The sequence below is a fragment of the Misgurnus anguillicaudatus genome, chromosome 8, assembly GCF_027580225.2.
Source record: "Misgurnus anguillicaudatus chromosome 8, ASM2758022v2, whole genome shotgun sequence".
In the NCBI taxonomy this organism is placed as follows: Eukaryota; Metazoa; Chordata; class Actinopteri; order Cypriniformes; family Cobitidae; genus Misgurnus; species Misgurnus anguillicaudatus.
In genome coordinates, this window is record NC_073344.2 from 9,484,768 (window position 1) to 9,512,021 (window position 27,254).

The 27,254-nt window shown below is 38.1% G+C and overlaps 1 protein-coding gene across 1 annotated transcript; it reads right to left on the reverse strand.

Annotated features, from left to right (window-relative positions):
• Nucleotides 1-8: 8 nt before the first annotated feature.
• tie1 (tyrosine kinase with immunoglobulin-like and EGF-like domains 1) lies at nt 9-27,254 on the reverse strand. Its single transcript, XM_073870269.1, has 22 exons — nt 27,023-27,254; nt 23,923-24,216; nt 23,666-23,776; nt 23,256-23,411; nt 23,025-23,156; nt 21,492-21,632; nt 21,045-21,173; nt 20,806-20,951; nt 20,475-20,619; nt 20,225-20,389; nt 19,999-20,136; nt 16,957-17,247; nt 16,623-16,816; nt 15,479-15,689; nt 15,280-15,390; nt 14,474-14,664; nt 14,244-14,357; nt 11,533-11,603; nt 6,602-6,642; nt 6,370-6,466; nt 4,542-4,641; nt 9-4,287 (listed from the first exon to the last, which is right to left on the reverse strand). The coding sequence occupies exons 1-22, from the start codon at nt 27,063-27,065 to the stop codon at nt 4,216-4,218; spliced, it is 3,093 nt and encodes a 1,030-aa protein (XP_073726370.1). The 5' UTR covers nt 27,066-27,254; the 3' UTR covers nt 9-4,215.

A 27,254-nucleotide genomic window follows, 5' to 3' on the forward strand; every position in this document is an offset into this window, starting at 1 on the left:
ATGTTAAGTATTTGGTTAAAAACTTTATTATTCTTTCTTAGTTAATGCTAATTTGTTAATTCATGATAGTTGTTAAAATGCATGTAGAAATGAACATCATGTCTTGAATAAAAAATATGCGTTTGGCTTCAGTTTTTTAACCTTCTTTAACATACAAGTAATGGGATGCAGAAGAGACAAAACCACAATGTGGTGCTGAAAAACAAAGCAAAAAAACAAACAGACCTATTAACAGTAACGAATGCTAAAATAAACCATACAAGTTGTTAAAGGCAAGGCTTGTCTAGCAAGAAAATGTTTTCTGTTTTCATTAAAGTGTGAGTGTGTGAGAGTCAGAGGAAACTGACTGACAGGTCCTGGGCCTGTGGCAAAATAGGAGGAAATATCTTTGACAGATCAGCAAGCTGCAGCAGGGAAGAAGCCTGACCTCAACCCCACTACTGAGAGCGAAAGAACCAGTACTTTATGTTCTACATTATAGTCCCTACGCCTGGCACTTCTCTGTGATGAGACCCGTCACCACATAGATTTAGCTTTATTTATCAAAGTAAACACATTGTCTAACATTCAGTATGGTTACGGCTAATGCATCTCATACATACGTCATACACATCACTACTTATAGACATCACATGATAAACAGAAGCTAAACAGTATGCACTTAAGACACAAATTTCAATAAGGAAAATACACTGTTGTATATGAAAAGTTCAAATGCAAATAATAAAGTTTTCTTTTAAATGTCAAATGTCACTTTAGTCATTTCATTTCTATTTGGGCGGTTAACAATATTTCATGCATTCTGACTTATTAATACAGTTAAAGAGTTGTATTTCTCATGCTAAACAAAGGCAACGTCTCAAAAAAGCAGTTCAGAAAGTGATGATTAACTTTTACGTATCATGGACCCCTTATTCCTTTTATGGGCACTTCCTCTGGAAAAGCCTGCCCACACGTCAATCAGAGTGAGAACACTCATCATTAGCATTGTTCCTTTGAGTAGAAGTCACAAGCATCACTGCACGTGACAACTTTGTTATATAACAAGAATCAACAATAGCACGGCGAAAGAAGTGTGTTTTTAGAAGGAGGGAGAAGAAAACCTTATTCAGCTTTCCAAGTAACCCTGTTTTAAAGGGAAACAACACCTTTTTCAATATTTTACTATGTTCTTACTAGTGTTGTCAAAAATATCGATACTTTGATACATACCGACGTTTATTTTGTGCGACCATACTTACTTGTGTAACTACTCACGTAACAGTCTTTAAAAATGGAAAACATGAAAGTGTTTGGTGGCTTCTAAATTCATCCCTGTTTGAATCCTAAGGAATGAATGGGGCTAGGCTAAATGCTAACACATTCAGGATGCGCTATATAAAGATTAAGTGTATGCATTGAGAAAAGATAGCTATGTATTAATTCGTCCAAATTGAGGTAAGAACTAGTGTTGTCACAATACCAAAATTATTGTTTCGATGCCGATACCATGTCAAGGGCCTCGACTCCGACACCCCCTTCGATACCCCACTGAAAAGGGAGAAACACACCCAAATCTCATTGCTGTGAAAAAACAACGCGCAGCTGGTGTTCGCAGAGTTTACAAAAAAAAAAAAAACAATACTCGCTGCTAAAATTATTCTTTTTTTTTTACCTTGAATGCCATTGCTCTCATTTATTTTGTATTTTGACTTATTTTGCTTAAATATTTCATATATGTTCATATGTTCATTTTATAGTGAGTTATATGGTTAGTATGTTGTCCCGTTTTTAAAATTAAGCACAACAATGAGATTTGAGAGTGTCTCTCCCCTTCCAGGAAAGCATCGAAAAAGCATCGGAATCGAAACCCCCGCCACGGCATCGGCATCGAAACAACAATCGAAACTCAACTTAGACGAATTAATACACAGCTATCTTTTCTCAATGCACACACCCAACTCTTTCACCGCCAGCGTTTTTTAAAAAAGTTGCCAGCCAGCGCCAGCGTTTTTCATGATTTTCCCAAAAGTTTAATGCCTTACAGAAAATGTTCTTCTTCAAATATATAAACATACAATATACCATATGAAAGAACAGTCCCTCTGCTTTCAAACAAAAAAAACCTGTTTCATCCTACCTTCAGTGGTTCTTTTGTAATCAGCTTTTGAATATGGGTAGGTTTCTGCAAAAACACCACATTTTGAGCAAAAAGCTGAGATAATTCAATTTTTGTGACGGACTTTTCATAGAGATCCCATTCAGAGCGATCTATAAAACAGACATGGACATGCAGCTGCTTGCCATAGGGCAATACTTCCGGTTTTAAAAAGTTGCGGAAGGGCGCCACCTAGTAGATAATAGCGGTATTGCGGAAAGACGGAAATACTCGTCATTGGCGGGGAAGCGTTTTCTCTTGATTGACGAGATATCTCGTCAATGGCGGGGAAAGAGTTAATCTTTATATAGCGCATCCTGAACGTGTCAACATTTAGCCCAGCCCCATTCACTCCCCAGGACCCAAACAGGGTGAATCCAGAAGCCACCAAACACCTCCATGCCCTCCATCTTTAAAGACTGTCACGTGAGTAGTTACACAAGGAAGTATGGTCGCACAAAATAAAACATGGCGATTTTTCAAGCGGACAAAAAATGAGAACTATATTGTAAGGCGACCTCGTGCTCAGTAATATTGACGAATGTTTGATCGAGAGGGGGAGTAGTCAGGAGTGATGATGTTACTGCACGCCGAGGTTGAAGTACTGCAAACTAAGTGCTCTTCCGCCATACAATATAGTTCTCATATTCATCCGCTCAAAAAATCGCCACGTTCTGTTTTGTGCCACCATACTTACTACTCACGCAACAGTCTTCAAATAGGAAAAACATGGAAGTGTTTGGTGGCTTCTAAATTCATCCCTGTTTGAATCCTAAGGAATGAATGGGGCCAGGCCAAATGCCAACACATTCACAACGTGCTGTACAAAGAATAAGTGCACGCATTGAATAAAGATAGGGATGTATTAATTTGTCTAAGTTGAAGTAAGCACATAGTAAAATATTGAAAAACGGTGCTGTTTTCCTTTAAGACAACAGTGGATGCAGTTTGTTTTGCGCAGACAGCAAGGTAATTGCGAATGGGTTTGTTTGTTACCTGCATTTCTATAAACAAGGCCCAGTTCGATGCCGGATTTGCCAATCATTTACAACTGAGTGATGGAGCGGTCCCAGCGTAAAAATACCCCATTCAGGAGTCAGAACCGCAGGCGAAAGTAAATCAAAATCTGACAGCTGTGTTGTACTCGTAACTCTTTATCTCCTCCCACAGTACGCTTCCAAGAGTTCTGCCTTTTACAGAAAAAAAACGGAAAGGCTTTTATGTCTTTTATAAATCTGACAACACAAAAGACTCTTTGGAGATATTAACATGAGATTGGCAGAAAGTTTGTGTGTTACTGTATGTAATCTTTCGCTGCAAAACCCACTAGAATCTTCACTTCTAAAAAAGTCATGAGTCACTGTCGATTGTGCTTTCTGTATAAAGGTTAAAAACTCAATAGAGGTCAATATCTTAATACTGTATATAAACATCTTTAACCGGGTAAAGAAGTTTTGCACCATGACGTCCACGCTCCATTGTTCATTCAATTCTTATTCCGTGCACTTAGAGGAATTTGCTTAGAAAATGTTGTGGTGTTTAACGGATTCTGCCAACAAACAGGACTATCTGATGAACGTATAATACCTGTTGAGCGCATTCGGTCAATATAGGTGGCGTTTATCGGCTTTCGCATCTGAGCTCTTCATATATCCATTAGTAAGTGCTACATTGAAAAATACTGGCACCTTTGTCCATGGACTGAACCGCATTTGATGTCAGCCCATATCAACAAGTTCACAAAAGGATTCTCCCAACAAAAAACGAGTCCAGATAATACACGGTCCAGATCCCCACAGACCCAGCCTGCTACATATGTAGCTCATATTGCAGGTTCCATTTCCCCTTGAGTCCCATTTCCAGTATGTCTCTAGTCCTGAGATATCCAACCAGAATCTAGCAAAAGAGAATCACAGGAGTGTCCTTTCACAGTCTGTTCTCTATAGCCATGTGATCTTGGTGGAGTGTCTCTTTGAGGAATGGAACCTGACCACAGGGGAGTGGCAGTAGCGTGAAGCCCTGCTGCGATGAGCCTCCCTTGGGCCGTGAACCCGGCTTGGGTCTGGGGGGGCTGGTAGTCAGGCCTCTTCAGCTGTAGCATCTATTCCAGCATAAGTGAAGTTCTCGAAGAGAGCCATGTTGACGTAGGCCTGCAAACATAAAACAAAGCTTTAACTTATTGATTGAATTCGAATGATATTGTGGTTGAATGTGACTGGATGATGTTTTGCATTATAAAATGTATTAAAATTATTTCTGGGACTTAAGACAAAAACATCTTGGTTAGTGACCTAATGAACCAGCCTGAACAGCCTCGCAACTGCATAACAATGAGCTAAATTCTATAGAAAATGGCCCGTAATCATAAGGTAGCTTGTGCATTAGCAGGCACCAAACAAATTACCTTGCGGGCCTCCTGCATCCTATTGAGCTGGACAGAAATTTGTGAAAACGGCGGCCGTTCATAGGGTCTGTCTCGCCAGCACTGCCTCATCAGTTCATACCTGAAAATTACAAAGAATTACATTTCTTAACAATTATTTGCCTAATAGGGGCTATTTGTCACACATGGAAGACTGTATCTCAGTGACTGCTGTTTAAGGTTTTCTGTAAAGTCCAATGGGTCTTGGTTCTGTATGTTGATGCAAACACCTAGCTCAAAACTTTCTAAAGCTGGAATAATTAAGAAGCTCAGATGCAAAAGCCGCTAAACGCCACCTCTGTCAAAAAATAAATGATATTAACCAGTGGCGGCTCGTGACTGCTCATCCGAGGGGCGCCTCATAATAAGTGTTCGGAGTGTCATGTGTGTTGCTTGCGTTTTCAAAATATGTGTTTGTTACGTCGTGTAAACCATGTGCATGACGTGTTTTGTCAAAATAAGTGCCTGCTGCAGACGCGTCAAAACCGTTTATGATAAAAGAGAAGTTCACAAAATACACGCAAGACACTCCCTTAAAAGTAAACTCTGATTACGAATGAGATTATGCGAGTATCTGGCAAACGCGAGCGTCTCTTTTATCATAAACCCTTTAGACGCGTCTGCAGCAGGCACTTATTTTGACAAGACACATGATGCACGCAGGATCTCTCGATTCGTAGCACACACATGAGGGGCTACATAAATGTGACGAACTTCGCATCGAGTGCCCTCGAAAAAAGAAGTCACCGGTCGCCACTGATATAAACCAAATGCTCTTGGCACATAATATACGTTCATCAAATACTTTCACTTCAAATATGCTTAATCCCGGCCTCTGGCCATTCAGAAATACCGGTTTGTTAGCAAAATCCATTGAGTCTGATAAAAGTGCTAATTTACAAAAAATATTTTTTATTGGGAAAAACATCTTTGTGTTTTTTAAAAGTGCAGTGTGTAAATTTTAGCAGCATCTAGAGGTGAGGTTGTGAATTGCAACCAACGGCTCAGTCTACCGCTCACCCTCCCCTTGAAGTGAAGATGCAAGCTGCCTCTAAAAACACCAATGAAGAAGTCGAACAAAAACAAACTTGTGCTGCGTCCGAAACCGCCTACTACATACTATATAGTACGCGAAAAGCAGTAGGCGAGGCGAGTAGTCTGTCCGAATACATAGTATTCGAAAAACAGTATGCGAAAAGTACCCGGATGACCTACTACTTCCGGTTAGATTTTGCAGTGTGCATACGATGGACGCTTCACTATCCCATGTAATTCATCTAATTCAGTACCTACTATACAGTATGCGGTTTCGGACGCAGCCATAGTGACAAAACACTCTCTAGTTTGTCTGTTTAGAGCTACTGTGGAAACATGGTGGCGCAAAATGGCTACTTTCCATACAAGGGGACCTACGTATCTTCATTGGCTTCCTGTCAAATATAGGGTTGATTTTAAGATATTACTTTGGGTTTTTAAAGCATTTCACAACTCTGTGATTTACATCCGTGATCTATTAGGGTCCTACACACCAGCAAGGTCATGTAGATCAGGGAATCAGTCATTGTTGACTGTCCCCCACTCAAAAAAGAAGGCAAAAGGAGACCGCCCCTTGTAAGTAGTAGGACCAAAACTTTGAAACGTCTCCCCCTGTATATATTTGCCTGGCTTTTGTTTTTCTTGTTAATGTATCTTATTGTTTTTGTGTAACATATTTCTGTACCTTTACAGGATTTTAATTTGTGAAGCAACAGTGCATTTAAATGCGTTATATAAATAAATGAAGTTAAAAGACATGGAGATCTATGCTTACACTTCATCATCACAGTTCCTGGGCTTCTCCATTCTGTATCCCTGAGGCAGTTTCTCATAGAGTTCGGCACAGGTCATCCCACAATATGGTGTCCCACCTTCAGTAAGACACATTTATAACATAAGCGTCATCTTCATCAATCATCTCTAACAGATACAGACTGAAACATGTGTCATGAATACAGGCAATACATACTGTAGAGATGATTGAAAACTAATACATGCAAACTTACCTAAACTTACAATTTCCCAGAGAAGAACTCCAAAAGACCAACTGAAACAGACAAGACAGTTATTTATAATTTAAGTAAAAACTTTTATATTAATTTTAGATTAATTAAGATTAAGGTTTGGTGAGGTCACAACCTCCAACATCCTGGGTTTGACAGTTCTTAATGCCTAAAGTATGACTGCATTAACTGTACAATCTAAACTAAATGTGACCCGTGCTGGCTACATGACTCGGAATGTGCAGTGTCTAATTTTGAGCTAAAGGCAAAAGAAAGTATACATTTTGATCAAAATGTAGGTTTTCATAAAAATAAGTACATTTAGCCCTCGTCTAGCAATCCTATTAAACATGTAAAATGATCTTTATTTGTACATTGTCTGAAAGGTGTACCATCCTAAATCAAATATGCGTGTCCATCCACATGCGTGTGACATTTTGGTTTCGAGAGTTATTAAGAGAGATAAAGTTTGGCACCTGATTGATGTTAAAAGAGTTATTTAGAGCCATAACTGTGGGTTTACACCAAACGCGAAGCGTGCAATCGCATCGCGTTGCTCACTCTAGATTACTCGCGGGATTTAATTTGTGTCATGCGAATTTTTTGCTCGAGTTGAATATTTTCAACTTGGGAGAAGACACGTTTGAGGGCGAATAGCGCGTGTTTTCACAGCAAACGCGCCGTCCATATCGCGTCATTTGCATCGCCCCACGTGAGTACGCATCTGATCGTGTCTTTGCGTTGACCTTGTATGTAATCTTCTCGCGCAAATCGTTGAACTCGCATCTGGTGTAAACCCACAGTAAGACATGAAAATGATCTTCCTTGCACTGACTGACAGATCTCCAATATATATACACACATATACACAGAATTACAGATTTAAAAATATCTGTTTTGACAAGAATTCATGTAGATATAATCTGTTATGTTTTAAGTGAATGTTTGGTTAACTGTTTGAAAAAAATATCTGATGTGTAACATTATATTAGATCCTTGTAGATCTTCAAACAATAAAAGCAGTGCTTTAAGTGGCCCAAAAGGAGGGTCCGGTACTCTATTATTTTTTTATTTTTGGCTGACTCGACTCTTCCTACATTAAGGGGTTTATATACAGCAGTCAACAGACGACCTTGTAAAAAAAATCCTTTTATAAGTTTGTGGATTAGCTTGAGCTAGAAATAGCTACTGGAGATAAATAAAATGCGCAAAAGGATTTTGAAAAAATACCCTTAGAAAGAGCTATTGAACATAAATAAATGCACTTTTAAATGCAAGTAAAATTTTCAACATGGTTAAATGCTAAAATTAGTTGTTCAGATAGAAAGAGCTTGAAAAAAAATAAAATGTTCAAGAATAACAAAATACTGGCCATTTAAAACTTGAAAGTCATCACTTTATTTTGTCCCATTGTTTTCCATTTTGCGAGTGGTAAAACTCCTATGCGCGTTATTCAAATTCATTGAAATTTTGTTTACTTAGAAATTAAACTGAATGTATATTACAATTTCAAAAATGTTTTTACTCTGCACATCACCTGAGGAAATCCGAAGTTGCGTCAAGGGGAACCAAACTGACAGCCGCGACAGCGGAGATTGTCACGTACCTACAAAAGGGTATTGGAAAAAGCTTGCGTTTGCCCTGCAGCTATCATTCTGGCTTGGTGGGATGTCAGCCAGTGAGTCCTCTGATTCTGACCTTGTTCTTTTACTACTCAAAGTCTAAAACCAGGAGGGCATATTAAAGGATAATTCCGGTATTTAACACTTTGAGTCTCATTTCTGGTTTGTTTTGGTTGAACTACAGTGATGGACACAGAAATTTTGACAATGGGTCGTGTCTTGAGTTTTTGACTCGTTTAGAAGCGTCTCTTGACTGCTTCAGAATGGAAGTCAATGGCCATGCACAAACATGTCATTAAAACAACACTTAACGTTCCTTTTCAAAACTGTGCTACTCACCGAGTGGTTCGTGGTGTTCGTTGATGATGATTAAAAACAAGTTGTGTAGCGAAATACAGTTTCTGTCGTGTTTTATTTGGCATTTTGTAAAATTCCATTGACTTCTCTTGGAAGACTGTTTGCTCGCTGATATATCACTCTGCCGCCGGGAAACAGAAAAGGGCCTGTTTGTTTACATGAGGTTGTAGTTTTTTCGCTCGGTTTCTCTCAGAAGAATTTTTTCCCATATTTGTAGGGCTGGACCAGAATATTCGAATATTAGTTCCGTGGGTTGACATTCGATTTTCAGTTTTGAGATTCGAATATATATATAAATATTTTACAGCGTTAATGCAGAGCTTTTGCCAAGCAGGAAGTGCGCTTCACGCTCCCGCTCTATAGGTGGCGCAGACAGACCAACATCCATAGCCAACAGCCACCAAACAGCACCAGTGTGGAAGAGATCGCCTTGAACGTAAAGCGCACTTCCTGCTTTGGCATTTACGCTAATAGTGTTGTAAATAACGTTCAGTTTCTTGCAAAAACTGATTGATTTGCTTCACAAGACGTCAATAATGTCACACGGAGTTATGGGGGATTACTGTTGTATTGGATATATATGCTATAGCTCTTAAAGTGTGCGGATCTGTTGACTTGCATGGCGGAGCACCGGGGTTTCTGCAAAATATCATCTTTATTGTTCTGCTGATGAAAAAAACATATTGGATGGTGTAAGTGTTAAAAATAAACTTGATTTTGAAAGTATGCTACCGTTTTATTACAGTTTGTTGGACTATGTTCATTCATGCTTCAGACTCAAATATAGAGCGGAAGTATATACGCGGTTGTGAGGTATCTGAAAAAATAGTTCCACTATAGCAAATAACACGGATTGGAATCATATATTGCGCCAATATATTTGTTTTTAATCATCAACGAACACCACGAACCACTCGGTGAGTAGTACAGTTTTGAAAAAGAACGTTAAGTGTTGTTTTAATGACATGTTTGTGCATGGCCATTGACTTCCATTCTGAAAGAGTCAAGAGACGCTTCTAAATGAGTCGAAAAGTCAAGACTCGACCCATTGTCAAAATTTCTGTGTCCATCACTGTAGTTCATCCAAAACAAACCAGAAATGAGACTCAAAGTGTTAAATACCGGAATTATCCTTTAAGTGTTCATTGTATTTTCATTTTAACCGAACAGCTATGATTGCGCGTTTCACACACAAACACACACCACTCCAGACCACGTTGAGTTGTTGACACTGACATCCGCAAAAGTAACGAATGCGCTTTTAACTAAAGCTTTTAAAACTCAAGGGTGTATGGGTAATGTAGTCTCTGCTGTCGGTGGGACAAATTAGGAAGCGTGCATTGTGAAGGACGCTCTGAAAAGCGGCAGCGCAGCCAAAGGATTAAAACCTCTGATTTAAACGGATATGCAAATGAGCGTTCCGGTACGCTAAAAGCACGTTCTGGGCGCATGGAGAGGTGGTGGTACGCTCAAGAGCTATATTTGGAAGTGGCGGTACTGAGTACCAGCGCATATCGGCCCACTTAAAGCACTGAATAAAAGAAAGAAAAAAGTTGAACATATTTTTTTTTTATATTTAGTACTTTGTGTGTGCCAAATCTATTAGTATTCTCAGTAAGGGATAATGTAGAGGCAGCCGGTAGTTATTGGGAAATAAGCCCCGACAGTGTGATCAGGACCCGACGCGAAGCGGAGGGTCTTGTATCACACTGAAGGGGCTTATTTCCCAATAACTACCGGCTGCCTCTACATTATCCCGCTTATTACACGGCTACTTGCCACATAAGAAACAAAACTGGACATGAATATGAATTTGAAACGTTTTATTGGCATATTTGTTTTAAATTAACATTTTTATCCTTCCGCGAAACTTTGCACAGATGCATAAATGATCGTAATACCTTATTAAGATCCTCTGCTTCATACTTGTCTCCATTTTTTTCTCTTTTAGCCAGTCTTTGAGAAGTTTTAATGCCCATTCTGTATTTTTGTGTGTGTTGGCTTCGTAGCTGTCATGCTCTATTTTGTCAAGTTCAGTCTCAGTAAGCTGTCTGTGTCTTGTCGTGGTTGTCGAGTGTTTGTCACAAGATGGCGCCAAACAGACAGTAATCTTTATTGATCTTTATTGGCGCGGAGCGATTTTACTTGTGCAAGTAGTACCGGCTATGCGTTATTATTTTGGAGCGGTTATTATTTGAAAAGAACGAACCTGCAAATGTCTCAACTGACCAATCAGAATCAAGCATTCCAGAGCGCCGTGTAATAAGTGCTTTTAAGGTATGGATGATGTTTGTTTTTAACCTTCAAAAATGTTTAAGTCGATATTTCTCAAAATTGACTTTATCAACTTTAAACAGGTGTAGCTCTGTCATTTTTTTGTCAGATTCCAACAAATCGTTTATAGAGAATGTCAAAATATAAATAACTCATTTTTGCTCATTCTGACTCATTTTGCCAGCACGAGTCACAAATTCTCGAATAGGTTACATAATTAGGATACACATGCTGAAGACATATTACTTTCACTAAAATTGTTAGACATACATACAGGATAAGACTAATGTCTGAGTCAGACAGTCTGACTATGTAGTGTTTTTTAAATGGGGTAAATATAGGCAGTTTTGACAAGCATACTGTGGTCTTGTGGAATAGGCTACTCTAATTTTGAGCTTCCCGGTTTATGTTATCAGTTCCTTCCTGCTTTTTATCAGTTGCCCATAAAAAACTTTGAAGGATGACATGCTTGTTGTTTTGAATTGAAACAACAGGATGCAACTGCATTCATTTTAAATGTTTTATTAAAAATCGATTTATTTACTTTTAATTTTACTCCAAAATGCTGCTCAGAATTTTCACTCTTCCTAAGGTGTCTGATGTGCTGAGCATATTCTGTCTGTCTTTGTCTAAAAGTATACTGACAAAAACAAACACCAGAATTGCATAGACTCCACTTACACGTCACTCTTTGTGGTGTAGACACTGTAGTTTAGTGATTCGATGGCCATCCATCGCACAGGCAGCCTTCCCTGAGACAGAACAACAAACAACCAATTTAACTTTTAGCCACATTATTTGAAATCAAAATCTTATGCAAAAACTGAATAAAAGTGAAGGTAGATACACTATATTAAAAAAAATGGTCAAAAAATGGTACCTAGAGCTGGCAATGGGGCAATACCTTCAAAAACGGGTATCTGGACCATTTAAAGGAATATTCCATTTTCTTAAAAGAAAAATCCAGATAATTTACTCACCACCATGTCATCCAAAATGTTGACGTCTTTCTTTGTTCAGTCCAGAAGAAATTATGTTTTTTGAAGAAACCATTGCAGAATTTTTCTAATTTTAATGGACTTTAATAGAACCCAACATTTAATACTTAACTCAACACTTAACAGTTTTTTTCAACGGAGTTTCAAAGGACTATAAACAATCCCAAACGAGGCATAAGGGTCTTATCTAGTGAAACGATTGTCATTTTTGACAAGAAAAACAAAAAATACACACCTTTAAACCACAACTTTTTGTCAAGGTCCGGTCCAGCACGACCTAACGTAAATGCGTAGTGACGTAGGGAGGTCACGTGTTACATATATAAAACGCACATTTGCGGACCATTTTAAACAATAAACTGCCACAAAGACATTAATTAGTATCAGTAGACATACAGCGACGTAGGAACGGTCCTCTTTCAAGACGCTTGTAAACACTGGGGCGGAGTTTCGCGTTCGTCCTCTGTGACCTCTTGACGTCATGACGTATTGCGGTGACGTAGTGGGGTCAGCTGGCTCATCACGACCGGATCTACACGACGAGAAGTTGTGCTTTAAAAGTGTATATTTGTTATTTTTATTGTCAAAAATGACAAAAAAAGACCCTTATGCCTCGTTTGGGATTGTTTATAGTCCTTTGAAACTCCGTTGAAAAAAACTGTTAAGTGTTGAGTTAAGTATTAAATGTTGGGTTCTATTAAAGTCCATTAAAATTAGAAAAATTCTGCATTGTTTTCTTCAAAAAACATAATTTATTCTCGACTGAACAAAGAAAGACATCAACATTTTGGATGACATGGTGGTGAGTAAATTATCTGGATTTTTCTTTTAAGAAAATGGACTAATCCTTTAAGTACAGATATACATTTGGTACCAAATATGTACCTCTGAGGTACCAATATGAACTCTTTAGATGCAAAGCTGTACTTTTTGAAAGTTTACCGCCTCAGTAACACTTGACCACTTTTTCCTGACAATATCTACTTTGCTGTGCAAAGGGCAAACACTACACATTTTGTGTTAAAGTCTGTGTAAAGTCAGATATTAAATGTGTTTCAGTTTGTCACACCAAAGAAAAATGTGTTATTAACCACCCAGCCAAATTTGAATGACGAAAAAATGCCAAGTAAATAAAAGAAATTATAAAAAAATAGTCAGGATTCTCTGAAAGTAAAATGGTACCAAACTAACAACCCTGCTGAACTCTGTGAACTATCAGTTACTTCTGTTCTCTTTTCGGCTAGTGGCACTACAGCTAAACCATCTTACTATACCGCAAGGGTAAGTAATGCACCCGACACAAAGCAGCTGTTCCACTTTGTCCCCCTCCCGCTCCACCCACTTCCTCATTGTCAGCTGATGACTTTGCTAACTTTATCACGAACAAATTTTTTTTTTAGATTCTAAACTTCTCTCCACTTAGCCCACCACCTGCCCCCTCGACCCAATTCCTTCCCAAATCTCTTACAAGCCATTTCAGACACATTCGCACCAACACTCACACCTCCCATCAACACCTCCCGGCAGCCTTTGACACAGTCAACCATCAGATCCTACTTGCCACCCTATCATCGGTACTCCTCTCCAATGGTTCAAATCTTATCTCTTCAATAGATCCTTGAGTGTGTCGTGAAGGGGCATGCTGTCCACAGCTCACCAGCTGGTCACTGGGGTCCCTCAGGGAACAGTGCTTGGTCCACTCATTTTCTCCATCTACACAACATCCTTAGGACATATAATTCAGGCACATGGATTCTCCTACCACTACTATGTTCTTCTTATTTCCCCAAGATGATCCCACCATAGCAGCACGCATTACAGCCTGCTTAGCAGACATCTCGGCTTGGATGAAGAAACACCACCTTGGAGCTGCTTGTGCTTGCGGCACAACCCAAGAAAAAGCACGACCTATCCATTTAACTTGGCAACACAACCATTACTCCTTCTAAACCTGCACGAAACCTCGATTTAGCCTTTGATGTCCTTCACTGATTGCAAAGACATGTCAATTTGTAATATACAATATCAGAAAGATAAGGTCATTCCTTACGGAGCATGCTGCACAACTCCTGATCAAGGCCCTGGAAATATCTCCTTGCTTACTTCCTGCACGGCCTATCAAACCACTGTAACTGGTTTAGAATGGAGCAGCTCGGCTCATCTTCATATAACACTGCTCTTCATCTCTCTTCTAACATTTTGTTTTAGAACACAATTTGCACATTTTGTACATCTTCCTTTTGTGACAAACCCAATTTATTGCATTCGGATAAAATCACTGCTAAATGCTAGCTGTGGTTCTCATAACACAGTCTTGTGGGTTACACACTACAAGAGCATTATTACTTCATTCTTTATCTACTATCAAAAATTTCATCTTATTCTGGTCCTCACCATTGTCTTTTTGACATACACTTCTTCCCCACGCGAGAGCCCAAAATCAGCAATTTTTGAAACTAGATTGTCTCCCACAAGCACATTCCTGGCCGCCAAATCTCTGTGGATAAACTGGTGATACACAAGCAAAAGAATTAATAGACACACTGTTTGAATTGTCTCAAAAAGGATTGAGTAATGTTAACATGTAATCGTGCATTTCCATGTTCTACAAATAATATTTATACCTGTTTGTCACTAAGATAATGCATGCCAGTTGCAACATCAGCAGCAAATTGCAAGAGCTGCTGTGAGGTGAGCGTGGATGCAGTGCCATGTTCCTTTGCAAAGGCTGGATCGGTCTCTAGGACGCGACTCTTTCTTAGAAAGTCCAAGAGATTACCAAAAGGTGCAAACTCAATGGCAATGTAAAGGTAACCTGTGAATAAAAGAAGCTATCACGAATCTTTTAAATGGTATAAAATTGGCTGACATTTCAAGCCCAATTCTCTGACCATTAAAGGTGCAGTGTGTAATTTTTAACAGGATCTCTTGACAGAAATGCACAATAATATACAAAACTATATTATCAGAGGTGTATAAAGACCTTTCATAATGAACCGTTACGTGTTTATTACCTTAGAATGAGACATTTTTATGTACATATACCGAGGGTCCCCTTACATGGAAGCCGCCATTTTGTGCAGCCATGTTTCTACAGAAACCTTTAATGGACAAACTTTTTTTTACTAAGTTGTCTCTGATGACATGTTTGTCCAGTGGGGGCTACCGTAGCTTCTCTATGTGATCAAAAAACGAGGGGTAAGCAGTAGACTGAACCATTGGTTGCAATTCACCAGCACCTCACCACTAGATGTCGCTAAAATTTACACACTGCACCTGTAAGCCACAACTGCCACCATACATATGTATGATGCATGTGTCGTGCTATGGGTTTATGTATTACAATTTTATAGTCTGGAGTTTTTTTAATGAAACCTAAAAACTTTTTAACCCTATAGTTACCTGCATTGCCAGTAGATGGCAGACTCACCTCTGTTCTCACAAGCTCCAATGAGATTAATTATATTGGGATGCTGGCCGAGTTTACACAGGACCTCTAATTCACCAGCAAAGTCCCGATGGTCATTCTCTGAGGCGAACTCTGTAAAGGCACATAACAGACACACAAAAACTCGATGTAAAACAGACCATAGATAACAATGTGGTTGCCCTATGGGTTGTGGTCTTACCCTTGAGCATCTTAATAGCAGCGCTCATTTTTATCCCGTCTTTTTTGACCATGGCCTTGATGACCTGACCAAAATTCCCTTCTCCGATAACGTCCTCAAACTTTATGTCGTCCCATTCCAGTATGGGATAGGTGAGGGGCTCCGGTGAGGGTTTTGGCCGTCGGGTCAGCGTGAGAGTTCCTGAGTTGAACTGTAAGATCGTTTCTTCTCCCTAGTACATTGAATTTTATACTTTATATTTATTCACTTAACAATACACCATAAAATATGTGAATGCATTTGCATTGTATAACAAAAAATAAATAATTATTTTTTTTTTAGTTTAATGATTTAAAGAATAATAAAACACACCTTCACTTTATAATATTTCATTAAATTGTGTGTGGGGGGGTCAAAATTTGTATTTAGAGACTTTTTGGTTGTCAATCTCTGGTTGTGAAGTACTGTACACCTGTGTTCCTCTGCAAGGGCACTAATGTAGATTTAAAGGGACACTCCACTTTTTTTGAAAATATTCAAATTTTCCAGCTCCCCTACAGTTAAACATTTTACAGTTTTGGAACTGCAGAAGGCGCAATGATACTATGCAGTGCCCGAAAAAAGTCCCCTGCTATTGAAAGGTACCAAGGGGACTATTTTCAGGCGCTGCCTAATATGATTGCGCCTGCTGCAGCCATGTTACAGCAGCAAAGTCCTTGATTATTATGCCAGAATGAGAGTATAGTTCCTAGCCATATCGGCCTAGAAATTAGTAACTTAAAATTTTTTGTGCGATGCTAATGGTCTAATCAGATTCAATGGATTGTGCTAAGCTATGCTAAAAGTGGTACCACCAGACCAAGAGATCAGCTGAATGGTAAAAATCATTGTTTAACTCTAGGGGAGCTGGAAAATGAACGTGGTGTGACAAATGAGTGTCCCTTTAAGAGAAACTGACATTATACATCCATTAAAAACAAACTTGAAAGTTGCTTGAAAGTTAAAATTAAGTTCTAGCATCAATTGTTTGCATGTACAACTTGACATGTTGCTATAATGCAATCAAAGTCATACATTTTAAATGTGACTTAAGAGTTCAGCAGTGTCAAGTAATTTTTGGGACCACACTATAAACAAGAAGAGTAAATAAAAATATTATAAACACTCCTGATCCAGACTGATAGGTAAACGTTCGTTTTCGTTTTAGGACGGATTTACGGATGTAAAAGAGAGCCAGGAGAGCCAAAAGGATGGTCATACAGGTCACAGCTACAGACCCAACCACAGCCCACAGTAGCTGATGCTCCTCAGCCATTGGCCTCCCAACTTGCTGAGTGGTGGGAATAAAGCTAGCAATTGCTGAGTGATATAAAAACAAACCACATTCAGGAGAGTTGCTTTTGCATACACATAGTGTGAAGTATCTTATATTATAATACAATACAACCATACACTCTTAAAGATAAAGTTTCTCCTACTAATTCTCTCTGGTCTCTTACCGTTTCCTAGCGTCTTGGCTTTTACAAATGTGCTCCATTCCCCTGGCCCCTTGGAGAAAGCCCTCACCCTGAACTGGTACAAGGTGCTTTCGTTGAGGGATGTCACATCCATTGTAGTTTTGTTGCCATCATCTGTGTCCACCCAAGGGTGCAAGTTGCCCCGGCCTACTGGCTGGTATTCAATGCTGTATTTGACAATACCACCATTGGGGTCCTCAGGGGGTTGCCAGCGAAGCCTGACAGCACTAATGGACAAAGCGTCTGCCTGAACGTTCCGTGGCGAAGAAGGGCCTGAAATGAGATAAAAAGTAATTGTACTGGGTCACACACAACTTTGGGTCACTTTTTCTTAATTAATGTTTTTTACACCTTATAGAGTAATAGTAAACTCATTAAAACTGTGGAAGAACACAAATGTACAATGACAATGATGCTGTGAATAAAAAACTCAAAAATAAAGCATACTATATTTTATTCCCATCTATGGACTCTTTTTGGTTGATTTTTCTTCATTAATGGGCCCAAGTAAAGAAAATTGGGTTAGTAATGAAGTTATTTTTGAAGGCACAATTATATTTTTCGCATTACTTTTTCAGATATACTGTATACCTTCCAATCAAAAGGTTTTTAAAGGGACTTTCCACTTCTTTAAAAATATGCCGATTTTCCAGCTTCCCTAAAGCCAAACACCTGATTCTACCGTTTTGGAATCCATTCAGCTGATCCCCGGGTCCGGCGCCAGCACCCCCAGCATAGCCCAGCACAATCCACCGAATCTGACTAGACCACCAGCATCGCACCAAAAAAGAACCAAAGAGTTTCGATATTTCTTCCACTTAAAACCCGACTCTTCTGCAGTCACACCGTGCAATAATACGGACGGAAAATTTAAAGTTACGATTTTCTAGGCCAATATGTCTAAGAACTATACTCTCAAACTGGCGTAATAATCAAGGACTTTGCTGATGTAACATGGCTGCAGCAGACGTAGTGTAGTGATATTACACACTGCCCGAAAATAGTCCCCTGCTATTGAAAGTAACTAATTTTCAGTCGGTCTTAGTACACGATGTAACTACAGAAGAGTCAAGTTTTAAATAGGAAAAATATCAAAACTCTTTGGTCATTTTTTAGAGCGATGCTAATGGTCTAATCAGATTCAATGGATTGTGCTAAGCTATGCTAAAAGTGCTAGTGCCAGACCCGGAGGTCATCTGAATGGATTCCAAAATGATAATAATAAATTGTTTAACTCTAGGGGAGCTGGAAAATTAGCATATTTTCAAAAAAAGTGAAATGTCCCTTTAACGTCATAAAATAGTCAAAAACGCAGAAGGAAACAAATACAACCACATTGTTAAAAACCGCTGAGATCTTTCCACTACATACTGTTCAATGCCTAATATTCACATCCTATGGCAGGGTCGTGTAAGATTTCTGTTACCCTGCTTATAGATGCGGATATGGTGTGGCCTTGAGGGGGGCCCATGGCTGCCACAGTTTACCAGCAGTACGACCACTTGGTAGTCCCTGTGGTACTCCAGGTTGTATAGCTTGGTGGAGAGTACATTAAGCGAAGTGGTTTCCTCCCACAGCTTCTCTTCATGTGATCCGTAGAGCTGCACTAAAAAGCCAGTGGCCTTGCGCGATCTGCCAATCATGGACCACCTGATGGTGGCATTACGGCCCTCCACCGATCTGGAATCAATCTCCGGCCTAGCTGTGGGCTCTAGCGACACAGAATACGGGTCATTCTTCTTATGCGCATTCTCAAGACCCGATCATATGTCTTTTATATAGATACAATTTTAAAGTTTTTAAAGATTCAAGAGCCGAATTCACTTTTCAAATGATGGGGGTCCCCTAACTAAGCCCGCCCCAATCATTATAGGGTCGCCGTGATTTCACAAAATAAGATGTGATCCTGGATCAACGTTTTAAATAAATAAACCCCAAATTACCCTCAAACCCTAATCATTTTACCCCTCAAATTAGTGTCAAAATAATAGTTTTAGAGTACAATTTTTTAAAAGCCCCTAACCCAATCCTAAATCTAACATCAATTCCTTCAGAAAACAGCGTGAGGCGCACATGAGATTTTTTTTAGACAGAAATCTTTTGGATTAGTTTATTCGCGAAATTGGTACAAATTATGGACAGTATCGCTTTGTGGCAGAGGAGCACAAGAATTTTAAATTCATGTAGTATTTTAATTTTAATAAAAACCAGCCCCCCATTTATATTTCTGTGCTTTATTTGGGGTCCCTCAATGCTTATAGAAGGTCCGTGACCACCTCAGCCCCCCTCAATTCGAAAACTGCAAGTAAGATTTACACTGTAAGAAATATTTGTTGGTTTAACTTAAAAAAGTAAGTTGCATTAAAATATAACTTAAAAATATGAGTTATCTCAAAAAGTTGGATATATGTTGTGTCAACTAATATTTTTAAGTTGAAATTAACAAAAATTTTCAAAGAGCACCTATTTTATTGCTAAAAACAAGGTTATTTTGTGTATTTGGTATACTACAATGTGTTTTCGTGGTTTATGGTTCCATACCATACATTTTTGTAGCCCTGACCTCTGACGTCAGCCGAAAAATTTAACGCTCCTTACCATGTTTGAAAGATTCACGCACAATGCAATGCTAACAGGAGTTAACTTACAGGCTGACAGTCCAAAGCGAGAGGAATTATGATAATGTCGGCCGTGTCTACATCACCAATCCCAGGAAGTAAACTGTTGCCTACAATCTGTGTGTTTGTTTAAGTCCAATAAAATTTTTTTTACGTTGGAGATGATAACTTGCGTCATCGTTTACTTTGGGGTTTGTACCTTTTGCATATCGTTAACATGTACTAATACACACTTACACACCAAAGGAAATGTAAAACTGTGAATCGAACATTAGGTGCTCTTTAAGTCAACCAGGTAACTTACTTTTTTAAGTTTACCCAACTTTTTTTAACAGTGACAGCTAATGCCATCCAAACCTGTTTTCTGATCATTCACTCATTAGTGTACTAGATGGTTGTCACTTACCTGGACAGTCAGTCTCCATTAATGCCTCTGGACCCAAAGGACCCTGTCCTCCATCCCCAGGTCGAGTGAGTTGTAAACGCACAAGGTATTTGGTTGAGGGCTTCAGGTTCATCAGTGTGATGGGATCGCTGCTGTACACTTAAACATAGAAGAATAGCACAGATTTTAAAATATCATGACATGTTTAGGGACCAATTTTAATTCAGATTTTGTTGAAATCTCTCACCTATGATGGAAGACCAGGAGGAGTCCACTGAATCCATTGGCTTGTAAAACAACTTAGTGGAAATAATGGGACCATCACCGGCGTAAGTGTCTATATTTGGCTCTACCACCAGCTGTTTGCTGCTCTTCCTCAGAAGTTTAGGAGCAGTGGTTGGATAGGGTGGCTCTAGTTCACAATAAAGTCAGATTTTTAAGAAGAGAGAATCTTTGTTGAAGTGATACTACTACTTTGAAATAAATACTTTTTGCACCTTTCACAGTTAAGGTAAACTTGCGAGAGTCCTGCCCCCCATTGGTGGAGACGCGACATTCCCATACACCATTGTGCTCTGCAGACAAGCGTGCAATCTCAAAAATAGCAGTGCTTTTTTTTGAGTCCATAGTAGTGTGGGATGCCTAAAAACAGTAAAAAACGTGAAATAACAGAACGTGTTACAGAAAGTATTACAGACCAAGAAGCTTTTGGATAAAAGCATCTGCCAAATGAATAAATGTAATAGTTTTTTTTTACTTTTCACTATAAGTCCACAAGTGTAGCATTTTTTGTTTATATGCTTTAAACTTCTTTTACTTTTGTTTCACCTTAAGCACAGTACTTTCCAGCTTGCGTAGCTCAATGCTCATGTGGCTGGGAAGAGGATGGCCTGTGGCAGAACATGTAATCTTATGGCTGGAGTTCAGATTCCCCTCTAGGTTACTGGCCATGTCTAAAATCTCTGGTGCAAGATCTGAGGAAAGAAAAATGTAAACACCATAGGACAAAGCGAAACAAATATGATTTGTTGACTTTAGAGCTGATGGACATAGACTTAAAGTCTTACCTGATTTCTCACAATTTTGTCCTCTCCAACCTGTAGGACACTGACAGCCACTAAAGTGGTTGCATTTCCCTTTGTTCTTGCAGTTGCAAGTTAAAAGACAATCAGCTCCATACATCCCTTCGGGACAGGCTATAGAAATTAAAAGAGCATTGACAGGTGACTGGGTCTGCATTGTATATTATATAACACTGGATGGACACTGCAGTGCGAGGATTTAAAAGTGTTTTCGTAACTCTACTGAGACTTGAGAACAGATGGTAAGAACGGTAAGAAATATTTATGTTGGGTAAGATTGATGGTTGTTGAATTGTTACTGGCAGATCCCAGCAGCACCTGTTTAAACTTCATATTCAGAACTGAGACACATCTGATAAGTCTAAGTTGTGCTCTTTATGGATGACATGGCAGGGATGTTTGTTATTTAAAGTGATCATATGTTAAACTTACGTTTGTGACAGCGATGTCCATGCCAGCCGCTGGCACAGGAACAACCGTAAGGATCGATGAGACAGAAACTCAAGCCCTGGCAACCATTATCTGATTTACAGGATTCCTGGCAGTTCCGACCAAACATTCCTTCACGACAGGCTGCAAGTATAAAATGTAGAAAATTTGTACAGAAAAGTCCAATAAACTTAAAATGTAATCATTCAGGATAGCAAATATATGAAGAGTTTGGTTCCAAAATGCAATAAATCCATTTTGACAAATTTCGTTAAAAACGTGTTTTCTATACCAAGATAGTGACGAGATGAAAACCACTATTTTCTTTTACAAACTTTCACATAGCATCTTTAAGTTATAAAAACATAAAACAATTCAAATCCATAACTTGATTTTCAAAGATTTATTATAAAAACGAATGATTTTTTCCATAAAATGCAATAAATCCATGACAGGTTTTTTTCTTCAAAATGCTATAAATCTATTCAATCAATGTTTCAATTTGCATTCATCTTTGCTATGTTATATTCATTTAGTTGAACAGTTGTACACACTGATTAAAAAAATAAACATTAATGGCATTAATCAAAACACTTACTTTATTAAGAACACTGTCATTGCTGCTGTTATACTTGATGTCGTCGCTTATCATTTTTTCACAGTGATCAGCTGTAAAATGTTTTGGTCCTGCTCGATTTTCGTTGACTTTTGAGTAAAATAATGTAAAGTTTTTCATAAGATCCCCTGGGGTCAATGTGTTAGCATGAGAAGCTTGATGCTGTCGGGAGTGCCTCTCATGTAAATTATTAGATGTTGATGGCTTACATTTCTTTCCCGGCCATCACAGAAAACCACCACAGGTTTATCAATGCCATTAAAGTATTATTTTGTTTTTGTCTGTTTGTTGATCACAAAGTACAAAGTTGATGAGGAAAACTAAGATTCCGTGTACTCACGCGCCACCATTGTTTGTTTACATTGCGTGGAATGGTGCACTGTAATTTGTGGAGAGGATTTATTGCATTCTGTAGAAAAGAGGAGTGGCGTTTATTGTGTTTTGGGAAAAAAGGGAGAAAAGATGACAGAATAACACGGCGGATATTGGATTTTGTGTAAATTTAAGAATTTACTTTTAAATACTGACCTGATATAATACTAATTTTGGCAGTAACTCATTTTTTTCAAAAATGGCGTTTATCGCGTTTTGGAACCAAACTCTTCATATAAATATAAATTAAATTTGTTTTACATTTATTTTTACTTTTGACACGATATAAATGAATCTGTTATTTGGTAGAAACTAGTCAAATTAGTTACAATTAAGATCTTAGCATCTTCAAAAACAAATAAAACTACACAAGAGGAAAAATACATCTGAATAGACCCATATGGTTTGTGCCAACCATAAATATGACCGCATGTATCAATCAAAGCCATTTTTGGTACACCCTTTACCTAGGTATCTGTACCTGAATATACCGTATTAGGACTAAAATGTAAATATGTAAAGACGCAACTCAAAATGCTTTGTCTCACCTGTCTCACAGCGCATTCCCATAAAGCCTGGAGGACAAACACAGTCCCCATTTTTATCATGGCACACACCCCCATTCAAGCACTCCGGGCAATCCTTATCACATTCTGAGCCCCATTTGTTATTTGGGCATTCTGGAGAATACAAAGACATCGGAAATAATGTAAGATGACGCATACAATATTCCATATCATGCATATCTTAAAACAGTGATATGACGCTGATGATGTTACCGCGAATGATAAGACGCATCCAGGCGCTAAGGAGAGGACTGTCTCCAACATAGCCAGCACCGTAGATCCCAGCGTGGGTTTCATCAACTTTCTCTAGCTCCAGAACTGCTGTGTTGTTATGAACGTCAGCTATTGGAGTCATGTAGTAATAGTTACCTGAAAAATAGGATATATTGCTTGTACAATCTATTTACTGAGATGAAAAATACATTTAACATGCATACTGTATACATTGTTCCTATCAACTAATTCTCAGATCAGTTGCCAGATAATGTGCAACCTGGTAACTGCTAAGATGGAAAGTTGTACTGTTTCTTAACTTAAAATATGTTAATGTCAATGAAAACTACAACTCAAATTTAAAATCTGCTCTTTGCTACACAACCATTCATTTAATTGTTGACACTTACCATTGAATTTCCATTGAATGTCTCGTCTTTCTGATCCAAGGACCTCCATGGTTAGATGCACTTTTTCACCTTTACTGGCCGTCATAGTGATCATCATCGGTCGAAAATGACCTTGTAATACATAACAACATTATTCTATTAAATACCAGCACCAATTTATAATAATATTTTTGAAAAACGGAGTAGTTTGTTAATTCTATAAACTAATTTACAGTCAAAACACATTCATAGAATGAGCTTTTTTGTGCTTTCCATACCTTTACCATTGTTGTTTATTAGTGTAACATTGGCAAGGTGGTCCGATCCTCGTTTTGAGTGACAGAAAAAAAACCCAATGTGGTCAAAGCCTGTAAATCCAGTGGCCACCACTTCTTTAGCCTGTGGCCTCTCCACAATAAAATTAGGTGGATTAAGCAGACGAACAATGCTGTTGTCTTTCTTGATGTTCAGCTGAATGCCATCGGTGTCACGCTCACCAGAGATACAGGAGAGGCGAAAATGATGAGCGTACGTGGCCCTGTTGGAGGTCATGGTGAGATCCATGACAGCATCTGAGGGTGAACACAGTTCATTATGATATACATCAGTATGTATATGCAAACAAAGTCAAAAAACACCAAAAAAAGTTTCTTCAAAATTGCTGCGAGAAAAAAAGTATAACATCTTCAGATATTATATTGTATATGAAGAGTTTCCTTGCAAAATGAGATAACTCAGTTTTTAATATTTTTGTCAAAACATGTTTATTCTTATGTTATCCTGCTATTATTTTGTTTTATGGTGCTACTTAGAACAGAAAAAGATCTGCACACTGTAAAAAGTCCCTTTATTTAAGAAGTGAAACTGCAACGTTTCGGTCAAAGATCTTCGTCAGGAAGTAAGCAGCTAAAGTAATCTCATTGAAGTAACACCCAAACATTCTCCCATCATCTTTTTGATATATTTTTCAAATAAGATTAATCAATACTTAAATCACATCAATTAATCGTTGTGCCCAGTGTAATTTTACCACCAAAACAAAGGTCTTCTCTCATCCCCATTCAGGGAAGGAGTTTAAATTAAGGGTGTCATCACTTGTACCACCAAAAATGTTATTTACATGATTAAATGTCCATGCGGGTTGGCGTATATTGGTAAGACACAACGAGCTTTAAAAACTAGAATTGCAGAACATCGAAGTAGTATACGCACAAATGATCAAAAAAAAACCAGTAGCAGTACATTTTAATTCAAAAAGACATAATCTTTCTACACTGATGTTAACAATCTCCTATTAAAAAGAGAAGCTTACTACATTTACACACTAAATACTCTTTCTCCTAAGGGATTGAATTTAGAACTTGATTTTAATTCATGTTTCTAATTGATATCTTTTGTACCTAAGAGTGAGTTGTTTTTTTTTTTTCATGTGATTTAAGTATTGATCAATCCCACTTGAAAAATACACCAAAAAGATGATGGGAGAATGTTTGGGTGTTATATGATGTTTTGAGGTGTTACTTCAATGAGACCACTTTAGCTGCCCACTTGAGTGACCTTGATTGTTAACAGGTGTCATTAATTGAAACTGTTTGAACCTGTGAACTCTTGTTTAATAATGGTCCTTGTTTGTGTGTGTGTGTGTGTGTTTGCCTGACGAAGGTCTTTGACCGAAACGTTGCAGTTTCACTTCTTAAATAAAGGGATTTTTTACAGTGTGCAGATCTTTATCTGTTCTTTGATTCATTTTTGATCTGGTCAAGACTTTTTTGGATGTGTGTATCCTGTTTTCTCTTCATGGTGCTACTTAGCCGTCTTTTTTAAGTTATGAAGGTTTATATCAAAACAAACCAAATGCAGTTAAATTGATATTAATTGGAATGCACAACCAAAAAACGAGATTTCTGAAAAATTAAAAAAATCTCGTTTTGCAACGAAACTCTTCATATGCTTTGGCTGAGATTGTGCATCTTTTGGTCAAATGTTTTAAGACATAATGAGGTAAAGCACTGCATTAGCAACAAAGGTCTTGGGTTCAAATCCCAGGGAACACACAAATAAATGTTTATCTTGTATGCACTATAAGTCGATTTAGATAAAAGCATCTACGAAATGTATAAATGTTGAATGTAAGTGACAAAACAACAAGCGAGTCACTTGTACATTTTTGCTTTGACACATTTCCCTTTGGCTTTCTGCTGCTTCATGCCATTCTCAACACAAGAACAATGAAACAGGAAGCAAAGAGCATCCAAAATCATCTCGGGGGTATGCATTCCACCACAAATAGGCATACTTTTTAAACCAATTTGTTGCACAAAATTACCATGTCACTGCACTGGATATATCAAACAATCAACATGTTAAAAAAAACTTTAGGCTACTATCTTTAGTAAAAATGGTCCATAGCTGTCACTGATGCCCTTTTTAAAAGTACACATTGGCACCTTATAGGGTGGTTTCGCGAACAAGGATTAGCTTAAACCAGGACTAGGCCTTAGTTTAATTAGAAAATATAACTAGTTTTAACAAACATGCCTTACTAAAAACATTAGTTGTGTGCATTTTGAGGCAAAAAGGGCACTGATGTATATTAATATATGTCAGTGCAAGTTGTTTTCAGTTTGGACAGCTCTAACATTTATTTTAGTCTAGGACTAGTCTAATCCCTGTCCGGGAAACCACCCCAAAGAGTTTATATTAGTAGACTACCTCAGATACATACAGTATACCAAATGTATATATATCTGTACCCAGATGGTACATGTTAGGCCTTTTTAAATAGGCAGTGCCCCAGTGACAGAATGAGGCCATCATGTTTTAACTCTTTTTGGCACAAAATGGAAAAAAAACTAATTTGAAAAAAATCACAAATGTCAGATTTGAGCTATAAAACTAATAAGCGGAAAAAACTGACATAAGGAAATAACATTTAATTTTTTAGGCGGCACATAATAAAAATTCACAGGAGGGAAAGAACTGGTAAAGGATGCGCGCGATTCAAACCCCCGGTGCCCATAGCGCAACAGTCTGGCTCCATAAACAACAACTTTGAAAGGATTAGCCTACCTTTACAAGCATAACCATCATTTTTGCTATAGCCTGTGTTTTCAGCAAAGTTTGATTGAATTTTAATTAATTTATTAATCATAAATGTACCATGTTGACTTTATACAATATGTAAACGATATTGCAATAATTATAACCGCGGTTATTTGGTTTTTGCCATCACTTTTTATCACAAATAAACAAACATCACAAACACAAAATATTTATTCAAGTTTTTAACTAAAAACGTGAATTTACTCAGGCTTCAAACAAATAAATCATAATTGATTCGAAAAGAGAATCGATCCAGTTACATCTGCAGTTACATACCTGAGATGGCGACGAGACACAGAAGGCAGATTAAATAAAACATGACTTGAATATTTCTCTAAACTCTTTGATAATCCGTTAGAATAATCCAAACAATTCGTCAGTAATTGATATAGTCCATTAGGATCTTACGATGCCGCGCGTTATTACGCATTTCTACATCAATATACATGTGTAAGTATACGCGTGCTCGTGTAAATCTGTGCTGTTGACACTCGGTGAAAACTTGCTT

Bases quoted from the DNA above. Each gene is read 5' to 3' on its own strand.
- tie1 (XM_073870269.1), bottom strand. From the start codon at position 27,065: ATGTTTTATTTAATCTGCCTTCTGTGTCTCGTCGCCATCTCAG. The intron at 23,777-23,922 runs GTATGGAAAGCA...ATGTATTACAAG, and splicing joins AATAAACAACAATGGTAAAG to GTCATTTTCGACCGATGATG. The intron at 21,633-23,024 runs GTGAGACAAAGC...TTATACTTGCAG, and splicing joins GGGAATGCGCTGTGAGACAG to CCTGTCGTGAAGGAATGTTT.